At 37.9% G+C, this 27,037-nt stretch overlaps 1 protein-coding gene across 3 annotated transcripts in view; it reads right to left on the bottom strand.

The window, feature by feature from the left end:
- Positions 1 to 27,037, bottom strand: part of UBE2D1 (ubiquitin conjugating enzyme E2 D1) — a 36,519-nt gene that overhangs the window by 8,099 nt on the left and 1,383 nt on the right. For 2 of the 3 annotated variants that reach the window (XM_019952785.2, XM_019952783.2), the window contains exons 2-3: positions 1,639 to 1,702; positions 1,514 to 1,545 (exon numbers count right to left, since the gene is read on the bottom strand). In XM_019952785.2, the coding sequence (XP_019808344.1) occupies positions 1,514 to 1,545; positions 1,639 to 1,702 (96 nt within the window). Of the gene's footprint in view, positions 1 to 1,513; positions 1,546 to 1,638; positions 1,703 to 19,272; positions 19,559 to 27,037 lie in introns of all 3 variants that reach the window. The other variant, XM_070780409.1, reaches the window with a different exon arrangement.

Consider the following 27,037-nt stretch of genomic DNA (forward strand, 5'->3'; position numbering starts at 1 on the left):
ACTTAGTAACAGTTTACAAAATAATGTGGAAAATGCGAAAAAGCCACTAATGAAACTAGAGAAATTCAGTTTCATAGAATTATCAAATTAGGAATCAACTTTATAAGAGGAATTTAAATTTCGCCATATGCCTTTATAGCAATTAGGAAATACTTATGTTACAAGCAAGAAAAAAAAAAAGGATGATTTAAAAAAGGAGGAAAGGGGAAAAAAGTAGCAAAAATACCTTTAAATTCTATTTTAATTCATTTATTTTAATTAAATGTATCATGTTATACTCTGTCAACATGTTGGTAAGAACAGAAGGCTATCATTACTTCCTACTTAAGTTTCTACATAGATATTAGAGGACCATACTGTATAATTATTCTTACTATATACATTGTTTAATTCTAGTTTAGCAAAAATTATAAGGAATGTAGAAAATATAAGTTAATTACAATCAACAGATATGATCTTCTTACTCAATTATACTATACAGTGGCATATTTACATTACTAAAATAAAGGGGGGTATGAGTAACATAAATTGCTACATGTGATTCACCTGCGAAATATTTGTGGAGGGCTATAATTCGTAAGAGTGAGAGGTGATGTTTTGAAAGTTCTTGGTAAGCAATGAAAAAAGATTCCTATCAAAGTAGTTAAATAAACATGATGCACTTCACCCTTTAAAAAAAGAACTTAATGTAACAATTTAGTGATTTTAAACATTTGCCCAGGACCCTTGCTCTGAAAATTCAGTAACTGGTGTATGTTTTAAAAGCTTAGCATGAGGCAATGATTAAAAACTCTATGGCTTCCTGGATAAAGCTCTTTCAAAGGAGGGAGGACAGAATGATGCTCATGGAAACATGTTACTAACATACTCTTGTCTAGAAGCAGACCTGAGGTGTCAGTGCCCATTCTCATACAATCAGATTTTTGCCCACAAAAAGAAAAGTCACAACTGCTTCTCAGGTGTAGAAAGAAATAAGCTTAACAAAGGCAATGAGTATAATGAGAAGCCAGTTACAGAACAGCAGGTGATTTTGAATTCAGGACAATGCAACAAGAGGCAAGCTCATGAGATGCCAACAGAGCCACTGCAAAATTGTATCTGATCTCTCACACAGTGATGAAACACTGCAGTGAAACTTACTGCTTGTTACTTGTAGGAATTCCATTATTGGGTTAATTAGACTTATATCTAACGTACTAAAACGTTGAGAGTAACTACGCTTAGTTCCAAACAACTTTCTGTATTTAAAGAAAGATAAAGCAAACACGAAGCCTGGTTGCAAACTATGCATAATGATCAGGGATTTGGTAAAGCACTGTAAATGTGTTCCAAGCAAGTATTTGCCACCAGAGCACTAGAAAATCATCATAAATCCTTTACTCATATTTTGCTTTCTGAGTGACTCAGAGTACAAGAAAATTCAACCCTAGCCACAAACATCTGATCAAAGATGAAATGGTAAGAATGAAGGATGGTTGAAGGGATTAATTTCACATATATGAATCATACTTACAGGCCCCATAATAGTTGCTTGCCAGTGGAACACTGAAACAAACAAAGGAGTTTTGGAGTCATTAATAAGAGTTCAAACCTGTACTATTAATGGTACCAAAATCCTAGCAAGAGAGTCAAGCTTACAGTCATCTCCCACAGGTCCAGCCGAACAGTGAGCAGGTGGGTCACGTTGTAGATCACTTAACTCCTGAAGCAAAGCAAAAATAGTTCAGAGTAATTCTTTTCCAGTGAAACAAGTGCAATAATCCATGAAGACACAAACAATTCATTTAAATATCATTTTAGGCAGTTCTATTCAAAATATGGACACATAAAATGTACTACGTCACTGATGGATACAAGAATATGGAATAAGATATTAAATTCCTTCATGAGACAGCTCCAAATTTTAAAAAATTAAATGAATTAAAATACTGTTTTTCTTTAGCATCCCTAATACAAAATATTTTTGAGTATCTATTATATGCAGTGTAACTTAGAATTTTTTTTTTCCCTCAAATCAATATTATACACCTAGTACTTATATAGGTACTAGGTATATAATATAGATTAAAAAAAAAACACACACACAGATCCTACTTCAACCAGTTTATAATCTAATTTGGGAGAGTGAAGGCTCACGGACAAATGGATATTTAAGGAACAACATGAAGGTTAAATGGAAAGAAAGGAGAGCAGCTGGGCCATATCTTAAAGCCTAGCACATTGATTCATATGCTCTTTTCTGCTTTCAAGGAAGCAAAAGATCATGGAAATGACACAGTCGTAGTTGGTCAGTCCTAGGCTGGCATTCCAGTCCTACCATAACTAACGCTATGACTGTGGGGAAGTAATTTACCTTCAGTTGGGAAGGAAATGACCACCACCAACTTTGAAAGGCATAAATTCAATATAAAAGACTGTAAATTAGGACTGAAGAACCTAATTTAGTTAGGCAATCAGTTAGGGGATGTCTTTGAGAAAGTGACATTTCAGCTTGAATCTAAAGGGATGAGTAGAAGTTAGTTTTGGGAGAACTGATACTGTCAGGCACAGCAGCATAAGATGAGGTTGAAAGAGCAGGCAGAGGCCAGGCAGAAAACTGAGAACAATATACATCATATTAAGGATTGGGGGCTTTATACCAAGTGCATTGGGAGGGGTTTTAAGAAGTGGCATAATCTGATTTAAAAGATGGCTCTGACTATGTACTGAATGGATCAGAGACGGGAAAAAAGGGAAGCTACAAAATTAATTGCTACAGGCAATAATAGGGGCTTGGACTAGAGAAGAGGGAGATAAAAGAGGATGAATTTGGGATATTGTGAAAACACTACTTAGGACAGGATTGATGATGAATTACGTGTATAGAGGAAGGAGAAAAGTCACAAATATACATGATGACAACAAGCAGCAGCTAATATTTACTCAATGTTTTATCATCTTAATAATCCTGTCAGGTAGGTGTTATTATGCTTCCCATTTTACAAACAAAGAATAAAAGTGACATGGTTCACTATGTGCTCACGGAACTAGTATAGTGTGGAACTGGGATTCAGACCCTGCCAGTAGGCCTTCTACAGGTGTAGATACCAATTACTGAGATGTGGGAATATACTAGATGATGTTGATCTGGAAAGTAGATATACCAAATCTGTGATCCCAGTGATATCAAAGAAAAATTTATTCAACATACAAGGCTAGAGCTTAAAAGAGGATGATACTAGAAATTAGAAAATCATTGTATATACTCTGTATTTGAAAACTGTGGGGATGATGTGAACAATTTCATGGGAACACACGTAAACAAATATTGCATTCATCAAATCTAAGATGCTGTCAATGGTAAATCACATCCTTATGTACCAATAATTAAGCAGAAATGTTGCTGATTAATTTTAAGACACATCAATTACAAGGCACATCCAGATTTTAGAAATGTTAAAATGAAAAAGATGGGCATCTTAGCATCATTGCAATGAGTTTAGTGCTCTAACAGAGACAAACAAGAAAGAGGATGTGGTAGGGAAAAGAATCTAATACATGATTAGATTTCCTAAGAATTTCTTTCTTTCCTAAGAATCTGATACATGAGCTAAATAACCAAGCCAAGTGCAAACTCAGGTCTCCTTCCAAGTTTTCTAGTCCCTTCCAGTGTAACTCGGTACTTTCCTTTTTGTTTCTGTTGTTTCTTCCCCACAGCTTGTGCTGTGCTTCTCTTCCTAACAAGAATTAACTAACAGAGTTAGCAACTTCTTTGGTCCCAGTATAGTTCAACGATAAAGTGCAAGATGTCAGTGATAGTGTTAAAAAAGCAAGGCTTTGAAGTTTAAGTCCAAGTACCATCACTTATTTGCCACATGATCTTGGGCAAAATCTCTTTTTCCCTCTCCAAGTGGCTTGAGGAATCAGTTCCCCAACCAGGGATCAAACTTGGGGCCCCAAAAGTGGAAGCACAGAGTCCTTACCACTGGACCGCCAGGGAATTCCCCATAGCCTCATTTTAGAATGACCGCTTTATTTAACGATTTTCTAATTTGGACTTATAGGAGATTGCTTTTAAAAAGATTCATCATGTTGTGTTTTCTAAACATTAGTGTAAATGAATAAATGGAACTTCTTGGCCCTTATTTTAACTAGAAAACTAATTAAGTGAAAAATGACAGTGTCTTATGAAACTGAAACAGAATCACACACATAGCTGGAGGAGGGGTGGAATGGGAGGCTGGGGTTAGCAGATGTAAGCTTTTAAATATAGAATGGATAAACAACAAGGCCCTACTATATACCACAGAGAACTATATTCAATATTCCTATGATAAACCATAATGGAAAAGAAAATATACATAAGAATGTGTGTGAGTGTTCATGTATATATACATGTATAACTGAAACACTTTGCTGCATAGCAGTAATTAACATTGTAAATCAACTATACTTTAATTTAAAAATAATTTTAAAAAGGAAAAAAAGTCTCTAATTGAGATTTAAAAAACTGTTAATGATTTGCATGTATATATTTTACAGAGTAATGCATATGTGAGTAAATCATACAAAATTAACTTTACTAACAAAAAAACCCAAACCATATTTTACTTGGAATAGCCTTGAATAGCATTCAAATTTCAAATGTCAGACTGTTCTTTCAAATCCCTTCAAAATAGTATAGAAAAATACTCGTTATCACGTTCTTAAATTTTTGTGCCCTGATTCTACCTCCTGCTGGAAGTTAGAGCTAAGGATGAGAAAGATAAAATCTAATAAGAGAACTCCTGCAAAAGCCAGGTTCTTAAGTTGTCTATTTAAAGCTGACATTATAGGAAAGCTCACTTATTATAGAAAAGAGGCAGCTGATGGTACATCAAACATTCTTAATAGTCACATCAATCATTAGTTACTACTAAAAATGACACAAGTGCTTTGGTGAGATTTACACATTCTAGAATTTTTAGGAGGGTCTTGAGAGTCCCTTAGACTTCAAGGAGATTCAACCAGTCCATCCTAAAGGAGATCAGTCCTGGGTGTTCATTGGAAGGACTGATATTGAAGCTGAAACTCCAATACTTTGGCCACCTGATGCGAAGACTTGACTCATTTGAAAAGACCCTGATGCTGGGAAAGATTGAGGACAGGAGGAGGAGAAGGGGATGACAGAGTATGAGATGGTTGGATGGCATCACTGACTCAACGGACATAAGTTTGGGTAGGCTCCAGGAGTTGGTGATGGACAGGGAGGCCTGGCATGCTACAATTCACGGGGTTGCAAAGAGTCGGACATGACTGAGCGACTGAACTGAACTGAACTGAAATTTCTAATGTTCTATCCCTTTATCAAAATATGTATCTGGTAGCTAACAAACACATGAAAAGATGTTCAACATCACTCATTATCAGAGAAATGCAAATCAAAACCACAATGAGGTACCGTTTCATGCCAGTCAGAATGGCTGCGATCCAAAAGTCTATAAGCAATAAATGCTGGAGAGGGTGTGGAGAAAAGGAACCCTCATACTGCTGGTGGGAATGCAAACTAGTACAGCCACTATGGAGAACACTGTGGAGATTGCTTAGAACACTGAAAATAGAACTGCCTTATGACCCAGCAATCCCACTACTGGGCATACACACCGAGGAAACCAGAATTGAAAGAGACACGTGTACCCCAGTGTTCATTGCAGCACTGTTTATAATAGCCAGGACATGGAAGCAACCTAGATGTCCATCAGCAGATGAATGGATAAGAAAGCTGTGGTACATATACACAATGGAGTATTACTCAGCCATTTAAAAGAATACATTTGAATCAGTTCTAATGAGGGGGATGAAACTGGAGCCTATTATACAGAGTGAAGTAAGCCAGAAAGAAAAACACCAATACAGTATACTAATGCATATATATGCAATTTAGAAAGATGGTAACGATAACCCTGTATGCGAAACAGCAAAAGAGATACAGATGTATAGAACAGTCTGTTGGACTCTGTGGGAGAGGGAGAGGGTGGGATGATTTGGGAGAATGGCATTGAAACATGTATAATATCATATATGAAACAAATCACCAGTCCAGGTTTGATGCAGGATACAGGATGCTTGGGGCTGGTGCACTGGGATGACCCAGAGGGATGGTACAGGGAGGGAGGTGGGAAGGGGGTTCAGGATGGGGAACACGTACACCCATGGCAGATTCATGCTGATATATGGCAAAGCCAATACAATATTGTAATTAACCTCCAATTGAAATAAATTTATATTAAAAAAAATATGTATCTGGAAATATGTCCTGTTACACTGTTTGGAAATAAGTGACTGAATCTATGGTATATATGCACAGACAGAGTGACCCACAAAAAACACAATATATACCCTCCCCTGCCTGCAAAAAGACAGACCTCATATTTGGAAAAGGAAAAATTCTGAGATATCCTAGGGAGGTAAAAATATAAAACAAAATACTATAACTTGACATATCAAAACTGTACCTTTTTGCTCTAAGTCTGTTCAGAAGCCAGTGTACTTTTAAACACAAAAAATCAAAGACTACTTATACTTCTCCCTTTTGATTTAATTTACTCAAAGTTTTCCAGAAACTGCCCTGTTACCTGATTTATGCTTTCTCTACCATAACTGGAATTCTTATGTATCTACTTCAAGCATCACAGCCACATATGGAGTATTAAAAATAATTTAATGATTCTTATTTTAAAAAGCAATGCCAGGGTCAGTAATCTCTTCCTTTGCTCTTCTCTCCACTCTTTAAGAATTAATACTGAGCTACCGTCTTGTGAATTACACAAGCTGCTCAAGTCCATAAGATCCCCATAAGACCCAATGTATTCCATGCTGATCAAAAGCAAAAGATCTCAAAGACAAAGCATTCAGAATCATTCATTTTAATTATTGTGTGTGTGTGTATACAAAAGCAAAACAAAGCAAAATAATGCTTTGTAGGGAAAAATAAGATAAAGCAATGTATAAACTGTGAGACACCCATAAGGTTATTACCCAAATCAAACCACTATCACCCTATTAGAATACCTCCATTATGACTTTGGCAGGAAAGCATGTCACTTGCTGTTGGAGGGAGTATAAGCTGAGATTTATTTCCCTGGGGGTCCAGTGGTGAAGAATACGCCTTGCCATGCAGGGAACATGAGTTCAATCCCTCGTTGGGGAACTGAGATCCCATGTGTGGAGCAACTAAGCCCACATGCCTCAAGGAAAGATCCCAAATGACTTGAGCACCGCAACTAAGACCTGATGCAGCCAAATAAATAAATGTTTAAAAAAAAAAAAAAAAGAATGAGAGGACTTCCCTGGTGGTCCAGTGGTTAAGGCTCTGTGCTTTCACTGAAAAGGGTATAGGTTCAAATCCTGGCCAGGGAACTAAGATCCCACATACTACAGAGCCAAGAAAAAAAGAATGAGATATGTATGATGTATGTTGACATCAAACAATGTTGTGTGAAAATAAAACAGTTTTTGAGTGAAAAATATATGTGGCAGAAGTATGCCCAAAAGATCCCATAATACTATACATGCATAGAAAATAAACTAGAAGAATACACACCAAGTTCTTAATAGTAGTTATCTCTAGGGGTGGGTTGTCACCTTTTATTCTTTTTACATTGTTCTAAATTTTCACAATAATTTTTCAATTTTTTTTTTAAATTTTAAAGACAACTGCTTTACAATGTTGTGTTGGTTTCTGCCATACAACATGAATCAGTCATAATTTTATATATATATATAAAATTTTACATATACATCCCCTCCCTCTTGAGCCTCCCCTCCCACCCTCCCTAATTTTTCAACTTTTTAGAGGGAAAAAATGCTGTTTTTCTCAGCTTCTTGTGCATTTTAAGAGAGATTAAATGACACTTTTCTCCCCCACTACATATAAGCATCTTCTTTTTAAGATCACTTTAACTTATTTATTTTTGGTTGCCCTGGGTCTTCGGTGCTGTGCACCAGCTTTCTCTAATTGTGGTGAGGCAGGGCTACTCTGTTGAGATGCGTGGGCTTCTCACTGCACTGGTTTTTCTTGTCATGGAGCACAGGCTCTAGGCACACAGGGTTCAGTAGTTGCAACATGCGGGCTCAGTAGTTGTGGTACATGGGTTTAGATGCCCTCTTCCTGGATCAGGGACCAAACTGTGTCCCCTGCATTGTCAGGCAGATTCTTATTCACTGTGCCACAAGGGAAGTCCTTCTGTCATTTATTTTTAATTAAAAATTTTTACAAGACAAGGAAAGGCTGAGGAACTGTCACAGATTGAAGCGCGTGCGCACACACACACACACACACACACAAAGGGGATACAACCACTAAATCTGGGATCCCAGATTGGATCCTTGGACAGGAAAGGATCCCAGACTGGATCCTTGGACAGGAAAACAATAGTGAAAAACTGAATGGTAAAATCTGAATTAGGTCAGTGGCTTAGTTTACAATATTGTATCAATGTTCCTTTCCTTATTTTGATAACTGTACTATAATTGAAGTGAAAGTCACTCAGTCGTGTCCAACTCTTTGCGACCCCATGAACTATACTGTCCACGGAATTCTCCAAGCCAGAATACTCGAGTGGGTAGCCTTTCCCTTCTCCAGGGGATCTTCCCAACCCAGGGATCAAACTGGGGCCTCCTGCATTGCAGGCAGATTCTTTACCAAATGAGCTATATCTATGGTTATGTAAATTGTAAGTAATAGGGGAAATTAAGTGAAGGATTTATGAGAACTTTCTGTACTAATTTGGCAAATTTTCTATATGACTAAATTATTTCAGAATAAAAAATAATGAAAAATATTTTTTACATATTCTAAAATTTAATTCACAATTTTCCTTCCAAGCTTCCTTCTTTTTATGTGTTCCCTTTATTTATTAATGGAATTATTAGTCTCCTAGTCACCAGGCTCATTTTGACTCCCCTTTTTCTTGTTCACCTCGTCAGACAAACAAAATAATATATTCTACCCCAATACCTATTTGTTGTTGTTGTGTAATCACTAAGTTGTGGCTGACTCTTTTGTGACCCTATGGACTATAGCCTGCCAGCCTTCTCTGTCTGTGGGATTTCCCAGGCAAGAATACTGAAGTAGGTTGCCATTTCCTTCTCCAGGGGATCTTTCTGACCCAAGGATTGAACCCTGCTTGCCAGACAGAGTCTTTACCACTGAGCCACCTAGGAAGTCCCCAGTAAACTATTACCTCAAAAACCTATTACAATTCAACTATAATTGCTTCCCAATACTCTACCAATTACTTGCATAACAATCTTCTAAAAGCACAGTTTGATTTATTTCATTTTTCTGTTTAGAAAATGTCAGTGGCTCCCTATTATTTATTAAAAACCAAATTCAACCAATGAAGGTCTTTTCATTTTCTAGTCCTAACCCTACTCTTTCAATAGGGCTCCCATTCACAAACATGTCCAATAATTCTCCAAAGAATGCCCTTGGGCTTTCTAAAACACGTTGGGGAGATCTGTGAAGTCAAAATTAATTTCATAATAAGACTAAAATATTTGTATTTTTCACTCTCAATTATCTCATGGGTATACAGTAGAATTTTCCAGGTTAAAGATAAGTAATACTGTGACAGACTGAATGCATGAGATGTGAGAATTCAACTATCATTTATAAGCCGGACTATAATGAGGTTTGAACATGTATAAAACAGTGGCACTTTATTTTTGTTGTTGCTGTTTTGGAATATATAGTTGTTTTTAATAAAAATGTTATTTATGTTAATACATATTGTTCAGTTCAGTTCAGTCGCTCAGTCATGTCTGACTCTTCGTGACCCCATGACCTGTAGCACACCAGGCCTCCCTGTCCATCACCAACTCCCGGAGTTTACCCAAACTCATGTTCATTGAGTTGGTGATGCCATCTGACCATCTCATCTTCTGTTGTCCCCTTCTCCTCCTGCCTTCAATCTTTCCCAGCATCAGGGTCTTTTCAATTGAGTCAGCTCTTCACATCAGGTGGCCAAAGTATTGGAGTTTCAACTTCAACATCAGTCCTTCCAGTGGACACCCAGGACTGATTTCCTTAGGATGGACTGGTTGGATCTCCTTGCCATCCAAGGGACTCTCAAGAGTCTTCTCCAACACCACAGTTCAAAAGCATCAATTCTTCGGCGCTCAGCTTTCTTTATGGTCCAATTCTCACATCCATACATGACCACTGGAAAAAGCATAGCCTTGACTAGATGGACCTTTGTTGGCAAAGTAATGTCTCTGCTTTTTAATATGCTGTCTAGGTTGGTCATAACTTTCCTTCCAAGAAGTAAGCATCTTTTAATTTCATGGCTGCAATCACCATCTGCCGTGATTTCGGAGCCCCCCAAAATAAAGTCAGCCACTGTTTCCCCATCTATTTGCCATGAAGTGATGGGATCGGATGCCATGATCTTAGTTTTCTGAATGTTGAGCTTTAAGCCAACTTTTTCACTCTCCTCTTTCACTTTCATCAAGAGGCTCTTTAGTTCTTCTTCACTTTCTGCCATAAGGGTGATGTCATCTGTATACCTGAGGTTATTGATATTTCCCCTGGCAATCTTGATTCCAGCTTGTGCTTCCTCCAGCCCAGCGTTTCTCATGATGTACCCTGCATATAAGTTAAATAAGCAGGGTGACAGTATACAGTCTTGGCGTACTCCTTTTCCTATTAGGAACCAGTCTGTTGTTCCATGTCCAGTTCTAACTGTATGAGTTTATTGATATTTTTAAATTGCTAAATATTTTTATATTTCTGTTTTAATTTCCCATGTGGTAAATACTAATAGATACAGCCTATACAAACAAAAGCTCATTGAGGCACTCAATGCTTTTAATATAAGGGGCTCCTGAGACCAAAAATTTGAGAACCATGTAGTCAGGTCTGGCCTGAGTACCTGAATGTTCGCTGAACATGGCTAAGTTTTCTGGCCTTCAAAATTTTCCCTCCCCTAAAACAACCTTCCGTCTATCTCCCTATGCCCAAATTTTACCCCTTCTTCTTAACAGTAACAGTGCTGTCTTCTCAATGGGCACTTTAAAAACAAGAGGTTTGGAGACAGATCTGGCCTTACTACTGACCCTTACTAGCTATGTGACCTTGGGCAACTCCCTTAACCCCTTGCTCAAAGGCCTCATATGAGGACATCACTGGAAGAACTATGCTGCTGCTGCTGCTGCTAAGTCGCTTCAGTTGTGTCCGACTCTGTGCGACTCCATAGACGGCAGCCCACCAGGCTCCCCTGTCCCTGGGATTCTCCAGGCAAGAACACTGGAGTGGGTTGCCACATTGAGAATTAAATGAAAACATGTAACTGAAGTAGTTTAATGCCTAGCATGTATAATAGAACCTCAAGAAATACTAATTTTCTCCTTTCCTCTCCTCTTCTACCAGAATATTATTTTAAAACTAGAAATTTTTTTGCATTTATTCATGATCTCCTCCACTATACTTAGCACAATGCCTTTCACATAATGTGCTTGATATTGTTTGAGTTAATACAGTTGAAGAAACAGTGTGATCAGAAGAGCATAAATCTCTCAAATTTCTATTTTTTCCAAAATGCAACTAACTAGATTTGACAACAGAATCAGAATCAATGCTCCCTTATGTAGATTGCCTATAATAAAAAAAAAAAAAATCTTAAAAACAGGTGTTAGAGAACAGTGCAGGTCACTTAAAAAGGCAGGGGCAGCCTTTTAAATAACATATAACAACATCTAGAAATGCATCTCTAAAGAATATTCATCATTAAGGTATCAAAAACATATGCTGCCATGACAACTATTTTCAATTTACAGAATATATTATATTCTAGTGAAATGTCTAAAGCCACACAAAATTTTTGTTAGACATTTTTTGTTGTGGTTCTTCTGATTTGGAAGACCTCAAAAGTTTAAATATTCCATCCTTATTATTTATTTAAGATGCTGCTGACCTACTTTGAGAACATAGCTTTGGGCTGCCTTTCCAAGATGAGTTAGGGTTTTGTGCTGAGCTGACCTAGTCTCAAAGTTAAGCTGTCTGCCAGTCACCAGCGATCCTTGGTGGCAGAGATACCCACAGCAGAGCTACAGTCTGTGGCACCAACAGAGGTTTTTTTTCTTACTTGTACCAAGGAATGAAGTTCTGAGCCTAGCAGGAATGAAGCACTTCCATATCCTTCCTAATAGGGGTCATGATTTTGATTTTACATTCTCATCCCAACTCCATTCCCAATGTTTTCAAGATTTCTTTTAATGGTATAAGATTATGATGTTAATAAAAAAAAATCCTCACAAGTCACTGGTCAGGCACATTTGCTGATGATTAAAACCGGGGCATGAAATTTGAGGAGAACTTATTTGTGGAGAAAAGTAACTTCATTAGATATAGCTTAAAAGATATATAAAAGAGGTCCTCTGGAACCTTACATGTCTCCAGGAAAATATATATAAGAGTAGCTACAGGCCTCAAGGGTCACCTCTGGAATGTGTCCATTAAAGTTTAGATCACTCAAGGGAGTCCTGGAAAGTTTCTCCTAGGACACAAAGTGTGATCTAGAAAGGAACTGGTATAAAATATCTTGTCTGACACAAACTATTTTCTAGATAAAAAATAAACTCAAATGTGAAACATTAAAAAAGTTATAAGAGCTAGTAAATTCTGAACAGCCACACGAATCACCTCAGAGTTTTGTTTTCTTTTTTCATTCCACTTCTTTAAAATTGTGGCACATCACAATACTTGAACACAAATAATGCTTATTTGTTAAAAATGTGGATTGCTGGCGCACAGAAAAAGGTAATAGTTTTTCTTTTTTAATTTGCCAGTTACTAAACACAGCACTCAGGGCTGCTACATTTTGTCCCATAGGCCATGTGCACCAACTCTAAGTGGCACCATTCACATAGATTTCAATGTGATTGGTGTTCCCCGGGGCTCTACAAAACTTCACTACAGAAAGCTGCATGTTTAAAAAATGGAAAGCATATCTTTTAAACCCAACTTAGGATATGATCTATTTTGAATAAACAAATAACACTTTTGATGTAGAAGCAAAAGGGATAGTGTTTGACATCTGAGTGGTACTACTAGCATTTACTTTACTTCAACAATGTACTGAAAATGGAAAGAAAATAGCAAGCTTGGAATTCAAAAATTAAAAGTGAAGACAGTGACATTTTAGTGGAGGGAAAAGGAAAGTTTTTTTTCTGATAAACGCTGCCAGGTCAACTTGAGGAAAAAATGTAGGGCAAAAAAAAAAGACTTGATCTCCTCCATTTCAAACTTATCAAAAAAAGCCAACCAATTCTAAACAGGTCATAGATTTAAATATGGAAGGTAAAGTAGTAGTACTTTAAAAAGAAAACATAGAATGTATTCATGGCCTTGGGGGAGACAGAGATTTCTTAAATAAGACACACAGAGCATTAACTATAAGAAAAAAAGAGAAAAACATGAACTTGATTAAAATAAACAACATCTATTTGTTCACAGAAAAGACACATTAAAAGTGTGAAAAGGTAAACCATGAAATAAAAGATACTTGTAATACATATATCTGACAAAAGGCTTGAATCCAGAATATGTTTAAAAAAATATATTCCTACAGATCAATTTTTCAAAGACAGACAAATAAGCACGTTACAAAAGAGAGTATCCAACTGGCCGACATGCACCAGCTTCATTTGTCATCGAGGAAATGCAAATTAAAACCAAAATATTATGTCACTATACCCCTCAAAGGATGGTGAAACTATAAGAAAAGTACAAATGATAGCAAAGATGTGAAGCAACTGGAACTCTCACATGCTGCTAGTAAAAAAGTTTGACAGTGACCATTAAAGGTGAACACAGGAATATACCATGATCCAGAATTCTACTGCTAGTTACACAGAGAGAAATCACATAATGTAAAAGATGGTCACCAAATAATGAGACTATATATATAGCTGTAAGTCTATATATGAAAAGAACTCGTTATAGTTAACACACTGTGTATACATAGGTTTTGTGTGTGTATCTTTCATTTCATTTCTGGTGGCTTTTTAAATTGAAAACTGAAATACATAGTTTCATCTTTTGTCTTCTTTGAGACAATGTAAGCTTAAAACAAACTGCTGCTGCTACTGCTAAGTTGCTTCAGTCGTGTCTGACTCTGTGCGACCCCATAGACGGAAGCCCACCAGGCTCCCCTGTCCCTGGGATTCTCCAGGCAAGAACACTGGAGTGGGTTGCCATTTCCTTCTCCAATGCATGAAAGTGAAAAGTGAAAGGGAAGTCGCTCAGTCGTGTCCGACTCTTAGCGACCCCATGGACTGCAGCCCACCAGGCTCCTCCGTCCATGGGATTTTCCAGGCAAGAGTACTGGAGTGGGGTGCCATTGCCTTCTCCTAAAACAAACTAATGTTATAATTAAACAGAGACTATGCAATAAATATCAAAGTGGTGAATGTATACCCCAAAATAGTCCAAGTCAATGAAGCAGTTTTCTATTCCAATCTGACACTCAAATTTAAAAAAAAAATTAATTAGGGTATTCAAATTTCGAAAAAAAATACCAGATACAGCAATGAAAGGCAGATTACAAGATACTGTTCCTGAATTATGACTAGCACTATAAAAGCACTATGAGTCCACAAAAACATGTACTTAATGAATTTATACAGCCTTACACAGCTAAGCACCTCTACTTTAGTTTAGATTTGTACATCCAACCAGACACAAAGAAAAGTACTGAGAGGCCTGAAACTGAATTTTAAATTGGCACAGATGGCATGTTTATAATATCCCTACAATATGCTGAGTGTTCTCCATAAAACCAACCTAGACACAGTCCCTGCCTCGAAGGGACTTAAAATCTAAAAGTAGATGAGGCAGCCTAATTCAAAGAGAGTAAACAAACAAAAGGAAACAAAGAAGGGAATGTAAGAGCAGAGAAGCCTCATTAATCTCTCAGCTCTCAGAAGGGTAAGAGCCCAATCTGAACAGTGGAGAAGGAAAGCTGACAAGTCAGAGTTTCCTTATTTACCATCATCCTTAATATGACAGGATGCAGTAAATATTCTCCAACAAATTGTGCTGACCATACTGAAAATGCTTTGTTGTTCTCTAGTCTCAACATTCAGAAGGTCTCAATCTCCATAATAGATAAAATATATACCCCAATGGGTATGCATAAAAGACATTAGCAGCCCATGCACAGGAACTGATTAACAGTCCAAAATCTAAATTACTGAACCCAAAGCATATGAAAGTGTTATTTTAAAAATCCTGGCTCAACAGGCAATTAATTAATGTGACACAACCATCTTTATCTCAAAACTCCTAAAACAAGACAGCAATTCTTACTGGATTGCATTTTTGATGTTGTCTCTAAAGGGATATATGAGCTATATTTGGTTTGTCTGTAAATAAACAATTCATGGGCTTTCAGTTCAGACTCTGATCTCCTTATCCAGTTGACTAGAGCTATTTCAATAAGGAGATGTCAAACAATTCTCAGAAATGTCTCTGAATACAGAACCTCTCCAAGCCCTTGAATTTAAAAGAAAAGAAAAAAAAGTATTTTAGACCATGAAGATTCCTTCTGGAAGACTTCAAAATGCTGACGACATCCAATTAATTAAATTAGAGGAACCAAATTAATTTCAATAAAAAGGTCCTGGCTGCTTCACTGTCTCTTTGGATCAGGTATCTCTGGCAAAGACTGTCTATTAAAAATGATGATATCACAGCCAAATCCCACACAAAAAGATGATGAAGAAAGAAATGACACTATTGACTTTGCTGCATCAAAGTATTATTTATTGAGTCTGAACTATAAAGAGCACAATTTAGAATAAATGTTGGAGGTCATTTAGGGACATTATCTAGCCAGTGTCTCAGTCAGATCTGTAACCACTTTCCCCCAGTGCTCTCTACAGTACCACAATATGATGACTTTCAATTTCCCAAAATGTTATTTTGCCTCTAGTTTAAAACATGACTTCCTTTTAAAGAAAAGACTCAATAATCTTCCTTTATACATATTTCCCTGGTAGCTCAGCTGGTAAAGAATCTGCCTGCAATGAGAAGACCTCAGTTCAATTCCTGGGTCAGGAAGATCCACTGGAGTAGGGATAGGCTACCCACTCCAGTATTCTTGGGCTTCCCTGGTGGCTCAGCTGGTAAAGAATCCGCCTGCAATGTGGGAGACCTGGATTAGATCCCTGATCCCCTGAAGAAGGGAACGGCTACCCACTCCAGTATTCTAGTCTGAAGAATTCCACAGACAGCGGAGCCTTGCAGGCTCCAGTCCACAGGGTCGCAAAAGTGGGACACGACTGAGCGACTTTCACTTCATACATAATATTTTCTCAGGAAGATCTCCTGGAGAAGGGAATGGCAACCCACTCCAGCATTCTCAACTGGGAAATCCCATGGACAGAGGAACCTGGCAGGCTACAGTCCATGGGGTCCCAAGAATCGGACACAATTTAGTGACTAAACCACCACCATACATAATATTTCCACCATAGGACTTACATAAATAAAAATATATCTTGACAAATTCAAGGTATCCCAGTAAAAACTGTGTTTGAGTCCACCTTATGAAGATTATGGTAAAAATGCACTTATTCCAGTAACTTGAACTCTAAACCTTGGGATCACCATGATTCCTTCCTTCCTGCACACCCCATCCCCCTCTACACTAACCAGTACCAGGTTGTTCAGATTCCCCTTTAGTCCAAATCCTCCCAATGAAATGTCCCAGGAGGAGGCCCATCATGTAGAAAAACTGAGATCCAAAGGGCAGAAGACTCTGAGAAAAGTCAGAGAGACATTTCAGAATAACAAGCCAAAGGTCTGAACCAGGGAGACACTATTAAAGAATCTGGGATCAGACTGGGCAGTAGACCAAAGAGTCTGTAGAGACTCTAAGGCCCAGAGCCTGAGATGTGACCAGAAGGGCCAAGCACAGGGAGGTGTGGTGGGTCAGACCAACTCAAAAAGGCTGGGTGGTACAATCATCCTACAACTCTTCTCATATATCCCTCTTTCCAAATGTCCTCTGCCATCAGGCTAGCTCAGACCCTCCTGGACCTCACTTGAACCAGTGCAATAAAGTCTTAACTAACCTATTTCTCTACCAACACTCTGTGGTCAAAGTATCTTAAAGTACCCTGTCAAACCGTTTCAATGTTTTTCATTAGCCTTAATAGAAGATTTATAAATCCTTAAAATGACTTTGAGGATCTGTCCCCTCTCTAGCCCCACATGTGCAACCACTTTCCCCCAACCATTCTCTGTATCAGTCATAATGACTTTCACTTCCCCAAAATGCTGTCTTGTCTCTAGTTTCAAACATGACTTCTTTTTAGACAGAAGACTCTTAATCACGACCCACCCCCCTTCCCCACACACACACAATCACTTTGTCACATCTTAAATATCATTTCCTTAAGGGGGCTTTCCCTGAACCCTCCAAAGGGTCCCTGCTATATTCACATGGCACTCTATACATCCCTTTTTGTGACAAATCTATAAACGGTAAAGAATCTGTGTTCTATGAGGGCAAGAATGTATATCTAGCAATAGGATTAAGAATGTTACTTTCTTACTTAAAAACCTTCAATGGTATCCACCAACTTCTGCATTAAGAACACATTTGTCCACATGGTGGCTCAGACGGTAAAGAATCCACCTGCAATGCAGGAGACCTGGGTTCGATCCCTGGGTCGGGAAGATCCCTTGGAGAAGGGAATGGCATCCATTCCAGTATTCTTGCCTGGAGAATCCCATGGGCAGAGAAGCCTAGTGGGCTACAGCCCATGGGGTTGCAGAATCAGACACAACTGAGAGGCTAACACTTGTCAGTACAGGTATTCAAGGCCCTCCACAGTGTTAAGGTCATACTATTTTCTGACCCCCCAAAACAGGATTATCTATTCCTTTCCAAATAAGTCATGTACTTTCTAGTGCTTGCATTTCTGTAGCTTCCTCTATGAACCTGGTTTCCATGTCTTTGTTAACCAACACCATCATTTCACTTTTTTTTTTTTTTAATATTTACTTATTTATCTGGCTCTTCTCAGTCTTAGCTGTGGCATGTGGGATCTAGTTCCCTGACCAGGGAATGAACCTGGGCACCATGTATGGGGAACATGGATTCTTAGCCAGTGGACCACCAGGGAAATCCCATTCTACTCTTTTTTAGTCTGCAGTTTGAATTTTCTACAATAAACATGGATTTCTTTTACAATAGGAAAAAAAATGCTACCCAATCTTCCAAACCTATATCTAATTCTAACTTCTCCATAGACTTTTTCCTGATTTCCCCCAAATAAATTTGGCCTCTCCCACCTTTGACTCCCTTTATGCTCAAGTATGGTGTATTTTCCTTAGTATCCAAGTTGTTGTGATACATCTCATATATTTATTAGTTTAAAAGTTTTTAGATAATACTGCTCATACCTTGCTTTCCCATACATCTTCTTATCATATTTTGCATATGCCTTATATACATAAGGTGCTCCATAAATGCATTAATTTGAATCTAAAATATCTACTATATGTAAAGCAGTTGTGTAAGGCAGTTGTCTAAATATATGGATAATCTTTTTTTTTTTTTGGTTGTACTGGGTCTTTGTTGCTATTCACAGGCTTTCTCCAGTTGCAGTGAGCAAGGACCATTCTCTACTTGCAGTGCATGCTGGGTTTCTCATTGCACTGGCTTCTCTTGCTGTGGAGCACAGGCTCTAGGTACAGGGGCTTCAGTGGTTGCAGCTTGTGGGCTCAGTAGTTGTGGCACACAGGCTTAGCTGCTCTGTGGTATGTGAAATCTTTCCAGACCAGGGATTGAATCCATGTCCCCTGCATTGGTAGGATTCTTATCCACTGTACCACCAGGGAAGTCCTAAAATTATCTTTAAAGTACAAAAGATACCTGTGAAACAGATGGGTGCTAAATGGAATGAGAAAATCACATTATGTTACAAGTATAAAAAGAGAAATAAATCTTATTTGCATCTCAAATAAATGCTCTTTAATCAAAAGGTAATATATATTTAGAGACTCATTAATTTTGTATTATACACAAAGCTAAACATTCAGAAAACTACGATCATGACATCTGGTCCCATCATTTCATGGGAAATAGATGGGGAAACAGTGGAAACAGTGTCAGACTTTATTTTCTGGGGCTCCAAAATCACGGCAGATGGTGACTGCAGCCATGAAATTAAAAGACGCTTACTCCTTAGAAGGAAAGTTATGACCAACCTAGATAGGATATTAAAAAGCAGAGACATTACTTTGCCAACAAAGGTCCGTCTAGTCAAGGCTATGGTTTTTCCAGTGGTCATGTACGGATGTGAGAGTTGGACGGTGAAGAAAGCTGAGTGATGAAGAATTGATGCTTTTGAACTGTGGTGTTGAAGAAAACTCTTGAGAGTCCCTTGGACTGCAAGGAGATCCAGCCAGTCCATCCTAAAGGAGATGAGTCTTCAGTGTTCATTGGAGGGACTGATGCTGAAGCTGAAACTCCAATACTTTGGCCACCTCATGTGAAGAGTTGACTCACTGGAAAAGACCCTGAAGCTGGGAGGGATTGAGGGCAGGAGGAGAAGGGGAAGACAGAGGATGAGATGGCTGGAAGGTATCACCGACTTGATGGACATAAGTTTGAATGAACTCCAGGAGTTGGTGATGGACACGGAGGCCTGGCGTGCTGTGATTCATGGGGTTGCAAAGAGTTGGACATGACTGAGAGACTGAACTGAACTGAACTGAAGATCCCCACATTTATTTCACTTCTGACAATTTAAAATACAATTTTAATTCAAGTTTCATGTAGCAGCAAAACAGTACCACTGCTCTGTATTTATTTTTATGACCATTTTTGCTGTTTGCAGGACAAAAGGAAAACAGCACATAACATTAGTTAAATGTGATGAAAATTACAAGTCAGAAAAGGCCACTGTAGTTACCTAGTTCAACCCACTAAATTTCTAGATAAAGAAAATAAGGACTATGAGTTTCTTGGCCAAGGTCACAAAGCGAAAGCCAGGACAAAGGCTCAGACCATCTGACTTCCACTTTAAGCACTCTTCCTACTGCAAAACAATACTCATCTCAAGGCTGTAATAACTAGAGCACATTATTTTCAATTGACACTAAAGCCAACAATGCTCCAGTACTGAATTAAGGCCATTTGCACATTTCAGTCATGCTCAAGAGAAACCAAAGTGTGACGAATGAAGGAATGAAAAGGAATTCTTATTATCTTTTCCCAGGAGGCTTCTCCCTTATAAACGGATAGAAATGAACACTACTTTACAAGCTTTGAGGGCGTCTGTGTTCAGACACTCTGAAAAGCAAGAAAAACATGATAGGAAATTACATACATAATAGAATTTTGACACATGATGGAACATGCAACACAGAGCATTTTAAATGCTACATTATCAAAAGTTATCATTTATTTCATAGTAACCAAGAAAGATATGCTTCAGGGAAAAAGAAAAAAAGGCAGCAGCCTATTTCTCAAAGCCTACTTAAAACATAAACCTATCTACCAATATTTACATTTTTACAGTTTCATCCCTAATAACTGGCACATAGTAGGCACTTAATAAGCATTTTCATAATAAGATAAGAAATCTCTCTTAGTATCACCCAGTACTATTCTTGAATACTGCAGCTGTACCTCAGTGACTATAAAATGCTGCTACTTGTAGTAGAAAATAATGAGCACTGACAGTTTGTATCAAACAGAAATGTTCCAAGACTAGAACATTTTACGTGTTGTGTACGTGTATGTCTGTATGTGTGCTTGTATGTATGTATATGGGTTCATTGGCTTTCTCTCTCTATATATGTACACATATAGGTATATGTATGAATATATGGTAGGCTTCCCAGGTGGCTCAGTGGTAAAGAATCAGCCTGCCAATGCAGGAGACAGGAGATCCAGGTTCGATCCCTGGGTCAAGAAGATCCCCTGGAGAAGGGAATAATAGCAATCTATGCCATTATTCTCACCTGGGTAATGCCATGGACAGAGGAGCCTGGTGGGCTAAAGTCCATGGGGTCACAAAGACTGAGCGACTGACCATGCATGGATGCATAAATATATGGCATGTATTTCCGACAATAGTGATCTTACCTAAAGATCTTATGCTATGGGACAGTGATTTTGAAACTTTAATTACAGCAATTACTAATAAAAAAAAAGGATTATACACCACAACCTAGTACATATAACACACATGCACAGGAACACACATACATAACTAAAACTAAGGTCTCATGAAACACCATTACTATATCCAAAGCACTAATATTTTCTATTCTATTTTTAAAGCTGCTGTTTGTGATCCACTAAACTGATTTTGTCACCCCTGTTCTGAAAGCTCATAAAAGTGCAAGAAAACATTAAAATATCAGCAAGGTGCATTGATTCCTTAGACCATAGCCTAGAAGCCAACCAGACACTGGCAAAATGAAGACTAGAAATCCCTGGTAGCTCAGACGGTAAAGAACCCGTCTGCAATGCAGGAGACTGGGGTTCAATCCCTGGGTCATCAGGAAGGTTTCCTGGAAGGAAATAGCAACACCCCACTCCAGTATTCTTGCCTGGAGAATCCCATGGACAGAGGAGCCTAGTGGGCCACAGTCCATAGGGTCACAGAGTCAGACACAACTAAGCAATTAAACAAAAGATGCCAACTAGAGATGGGCAAAATTAAGACTAGAAATCACTAAACACTATTCATTCCAAAATCTATGTTGAATGCCAGAAGGATGTTATTATTGTGTAAGTAAAAAATAAAGACCATAAAACAGGTCAAAAATTTTAAAGGCATCAAATAACATATATTATGATCACAATGGAATTAAGTTAGAAGTAAGTAACAGAAAGCTCTATAACATCCCAATTATTTGGAAAATAAATCATGTTTTTTAAATAACTCAAGGACCAAAAAGGAAATCAAAAGGTAAATTAGAAAGTATTTTTAACTAAATGAAAATATAACACATTAAAACTAGGGGGAAGCAATAAAACACCCTCAAGAGTTTTACGGGTTTAGAGAAGAACAACAGGCCCAGGTCACCACCTCAGCTGGGTTCCCTCTCAGTTCAGTTCAGTCGCTCAGTCGTGTCCGACTCTTTGTGACCCCATGGACTGCAGCACTCCAGGCTTCCCTGTCCATCACCAGCTCCCAGAGCTTACTCAAACTCATGTCCATTGAGTCGGTGATGCCCTAGAGCAATCCAAACTGCTCACAAAATGAGGGTGGCAACCTGGAGGGAAAACCGTTGGGTTAATTTTACTGCTAATAAAGGTGAAGGAATCAACCCCCACCTCACCCCAGATAGAAAGGCTTTCCTAAATCTGAAAAGAGAGTAGGAATCTAATAAGCTGTCAGTGAAAGAGAAGAGCCACGCAAACAGGATAATATGAATAGAGAAGAGTGGGGACAACATCCAGGAAAAGGCAAGACAGGAAGCTGCAGAGCATGGTGGTGATTCGACCCACAGTGGTAGATAAAGTGTGTCATGGTGGTTTCCTCCCCATACTGAGGACAGCTCCTGGAGCATAAGAGCCTATCTATTACTACTGTCTAATGTAAGTAACTGAACCTTCAGATTCTGCCCAGAACCAAGTAAAATTTGGGGGGGAAAACCCTCAGCTTCTCAGAGGCCATCTAGACCAACAAAAATAGAAACTGTCTTGCCTTCAATTATTCTGAGGTGCCCTGAGGCTCCCTCCAATACCCAAACCTGCAAATCTGGATTATATTAAATATTCCAGTTTTTGTGTGTTTTTTTTTTAAGATTTATTTTGGCTGTGGTGTGTCTTTGTTGCTGTGAGTGGGCTTTCTCTGGTGGCAGTGAGTAGGGGCTACTCTTCATTGTGGTGCATGGGCTTCTCATCATGGTGGTTTCTTCTGTTGCAGGCACTGGCTCTAGGTGCATGGGCGTCAGTAGTTGTGGCAAATGGACTTAGTTGCTCCAAGGCATGTGGGATCTTCCTGGACTAGGGATTGAACCCATGTCCCTTGTACTGCAAGACAGATTCTTAATCACTGGGCCACCAGGGAAGCCCTATTCCAGTATTTTTTAAGCCAGCATACAGGGTTAAGAGGAGACAGGATAAGTATTTAAATACTTATTTTTAATTAAACATACTCTCAATTTATCCAGTGTTCAAAAAGGGGAAGGGGGAGCCAATTCATTATAGACAACCATTAGCTCAGTTTGATGGAAAGTATTACTAACTGATCACTCTGATTAGTGGTGTTCATTAAATATGTTTTCTACATGTATTTCAGGGAAATAAAATGAATAAGGATGCTACTTTGCTTTGCTGGAGGCAATCCCACATCCTGCTAGGTTTAGTTTTTGTATGTGCCTGGCTTCCTAAAATAGGCATAAACTGCCATATTTAGATCTATGCTATTTATTTCCACAGAGAAGGAACCTCAGAACTTTTAAAGTAGGATAGGTTATCTAATCTTTTTACAACTTTGTTGTGATAAAGGAAGAACAAATACATGATCCTGGAGGCAAAAGAAAGACTGAACTTAATTACAAAGATTTAAAGGCAGAAAAATTCATACAGTGTCTTTTTAGAAAAAGCATATTTTCTTCCTTTCATCTCAAGGCAAACCATTTATCTACCAAGAAGCACAAATACTGTGTTCCTTCTTTTTAAAACTTTTTAAGTCATATCCTTTTTAATGGAAGAAACCTGGAGTCTTAATCTTATAATCTGAAAATCTTTCTAACATATCTGAACTGTTGACTACTTTTCAAAGCCATTATAGGAACTAACAGCTAGATTAATTCATAAAACATTTTCTCAAAAAAAACTTCACAATGAAATTTTCTTTTGACAGAACATTTATGAATTACAACCATTTTTTCCTAAATTCTTTCACAGGGGAAAAATTTTAAGTTATGGAACAAAGATAAACAAAGTTATATTATTCTTTTACCATGTTAACTGGTCTAGTGCACATCACTTTAAAGCTGAAATTTACAATGCACAGTCAACACACTGAGTGATGTATCTATGAAGATGATTAAATATTCCAAGGTATTAATTATAACACCACTTTACATTTGTATAGAATGTTTCAGTTTGCAAAACATGTCCATAAATTCATTTGACTCTATGTCCTTCAATTTAAGTACAACAGATAGAAGATGTGAGTCCATCTGGATATACCGAAATAGTTAAGAGCATGGATTCTGGAGCCAACTGTCTGGTTTGGACTCCTAGCGCTGCCACTTACAATTACAGAATGTGATTCTGAGTACATTACTCAACATCTTTGTGCCTTAGTTTCATCATCTGTACAATGGGGATAATAATCATTTCTACCTCGTGGGTCCACTAATGATTAAATCAACTAATATATGTCAAGTACTTAATCCAGTGTTTAGCAGACAGTAACCATTATATGTCATACATGCCAATTTTACTTAGCAGCAGCATAACTGTATGGATAGGGAAACAAGCTAGTAAGTCACAGAGCCAGGAATAGAAACCATAGCTTCTTCTCCCATTTGATGTTTCATCCACAAAAGGCTGGGGTTTTGTTGTTGTTGGGGCTTGTTGTTGTTGTTGCAATTTTGAAGTATCAGAAGGTTTTCTAGACTGACAAAAATCAGTGTAATCTGAAATTGTACAAATCAAAAAATTCAACAGCTCAAAACACTTATAAAGTTGTATTTTAATCTATATTATATATATACATTTTAAGTTAAACTGAAATTAAATTAAAAATATAAATATTCCATTTTGTTGACATAAGTATATATACACTGAGGAACAGTCATCTGTGTTGCTATATTTGCAAAGCAAAACTCAAATCTAGAAGGAAAATACTAAGATGATAACTGTGTTAGAATTTCCTTTTTTTTTTTTCTGGTTTTCAAGACATTTAGGACTATGATATTTGCAATTTAAAAAATGATTTCCAAAATATGTTTACAAAAGTTGGTATTGATAGAAGAGAGAGAGAGTGTGTCCAACTCTTTGCGACCCCATGGAATGTAGCCTGCCAGGCTCCTCTGTCCATGGGATTTTCCAGGCAAGAGTACTGGAGTGGGTGGCCATTTCCTTCTCCAGGGGATCTTCCCAATCCAGGGATCGAACTCTGGTCTCTCGCATTGCAAGCAGACGCTTTAGCAAGCAGACGCTTTACCATCTGGGCCTCCAGGGAAGCCCCACTGATAGAAGAAAAACTTCAAAAAAAAAAAAAGAAAAGAATAAAGAAGAAGAAACACTTCAGAATTAATTCTGGAAAATAATAAATGTCCACCTGAAAAACTATACTCCTTTTTCAGACATGTTTGAGGGTATCCTTCCTCAGACTTTCTTCGAATTTTTTCCCTTTGGTGATTTAAGTGACTGTGACAACATCTTCCACTGTATCTAAAAATAGGGAAAGAGTGTGTGAATTTATGAGCTGAAATGCAAAACTGGCACTGGATGTCTAAATTAGAGTATTAAATTACTTAGCATACTCTTAGCATAGAAATATATTTTAAGCACTCATATCCACATGCTTTGTATATTCATACAAATACATTTAATTCAACCATCTTTCATCTTTTCCTATGAAGTGAAAAACCGTGAAGTCATGACCTTTTTAAAACACGCCAAATCACTTCTTAAGAGATTAACTTGGACAAAGCACTCCACTCCAGACCTCAAGCTCCTTCTCTGAACAACAGTGAGTACACTAGAATGTCAAGTCAGTGGTTCACGACCTTTTTTCCACAGCAGCCCATCTGAGGGACTCACCAGCATCTCTCCATTTACAGCAGTGGTTCATTCAGTTCAGTGGCTCAGTCGTGTCCAACTCTTTGCAACCTCATGGACTACAACAGTGGGGATGGTCTGAAATGTCCCATGGTTGATTCTGATGTACTACCCTAGAAGCTGTTCCCCTGCCTTTCACTCCTGAAAGTTCTTTAAGGTTCTGCACAGTTCCAAAGCCTGCCACTGTAGGCCCAGGAAAATTGCAACCCAATGACCTTACCTGACAGTGTTACTTTAATACATTTTAAAAGAAAGGCCAGAAGTTAATAACATGGATTCTTTTGTTGAAGCACGGAAGATTCAAAAAGAATTTATATATTGATGATATCAAAGAGGGCTCTGTAACTTAACTGTTTATATGGCAAACAGCACACCTCCCCTGGAATTCACTTCTCATCAAGAAGGTAGTAAAGAAAGAGAAAATGTGGTGAATCAAACAAAATACTTCCTAAAGTTGAGAGTGGTCTGAACAAGTGATTAATGGGAAAGAGATCTGTACAAGTCACTTTTTTTGGTAACAGAGAAGGGAAGCCAAAGATTGACACACAGAGAAATGGGATGCTATGTCATCCCCGTTTTGTTTTTTTTAACCAGACAACTCTGTTATAAACTAATAATAATAGTGACTAAAAATATAATTTGGGTATGTGCCATATTTTTATAAGCCAAATACATTGGCTCAGCAAGGAGATTGATAAACTGCCCAGGACACTTAACAGTGTCCATTTTCTTTGAATGTCCACTTACTGTCGACAAATTTTACACTATTTGAAGCTACTGTACATGCAGTCTTGCAAAAAACTCTCACAACTATGGAAGAAGGAAATGGAATTTTAAGACTTGCTTGGAAAATGTGTGTTGACCTCAAATGTGAGCCAACATTACATCATCATTTAAAAGTACACAAGGCATGGCAAAGATGCTGAGTGGGGTTTCAAAATTAGAATCATGTATATGAAAAAAAGTGTGTAACTGCATTATCTTCCAATCAGAAAACATATTAATCAATACATGCTGATTTTAGCTATGTGCTTTACAGTGAGAGTAACCTTAACAGGCACAAAAAAGAACAGATTTCTCAGATCTATCATTTGACCCCTCCCCTTCACCACCACCAAATTGGCTGGGTCAGAAAGTTGCTGTCCTCTGTACCAGAAGATGACATCAATGGTGACTGAGAATACAATGTATACTTGCCTATCACTGCCCTATTGATTCGTGCCTGAAAAAGTTGATAAAAA

The sequence above is a fragment of the Bos indicus genome, chromosome 26 (assembly GCF_029378745.1).
Source record: "Bos indicus isolate NIAB-ARS_2022 breed Sahiwal x Tharparkar chromosome 26, NIAB-ARS_B.indTharparkar_mat_pri_1.0, whole genome shotgun sequence".
Taxonomy (NCBI): Eukaryota; Metazoa; Chordata; class Mammalia; order Artiodactyla; family Bovidae; genus Bos; species Bos indicus.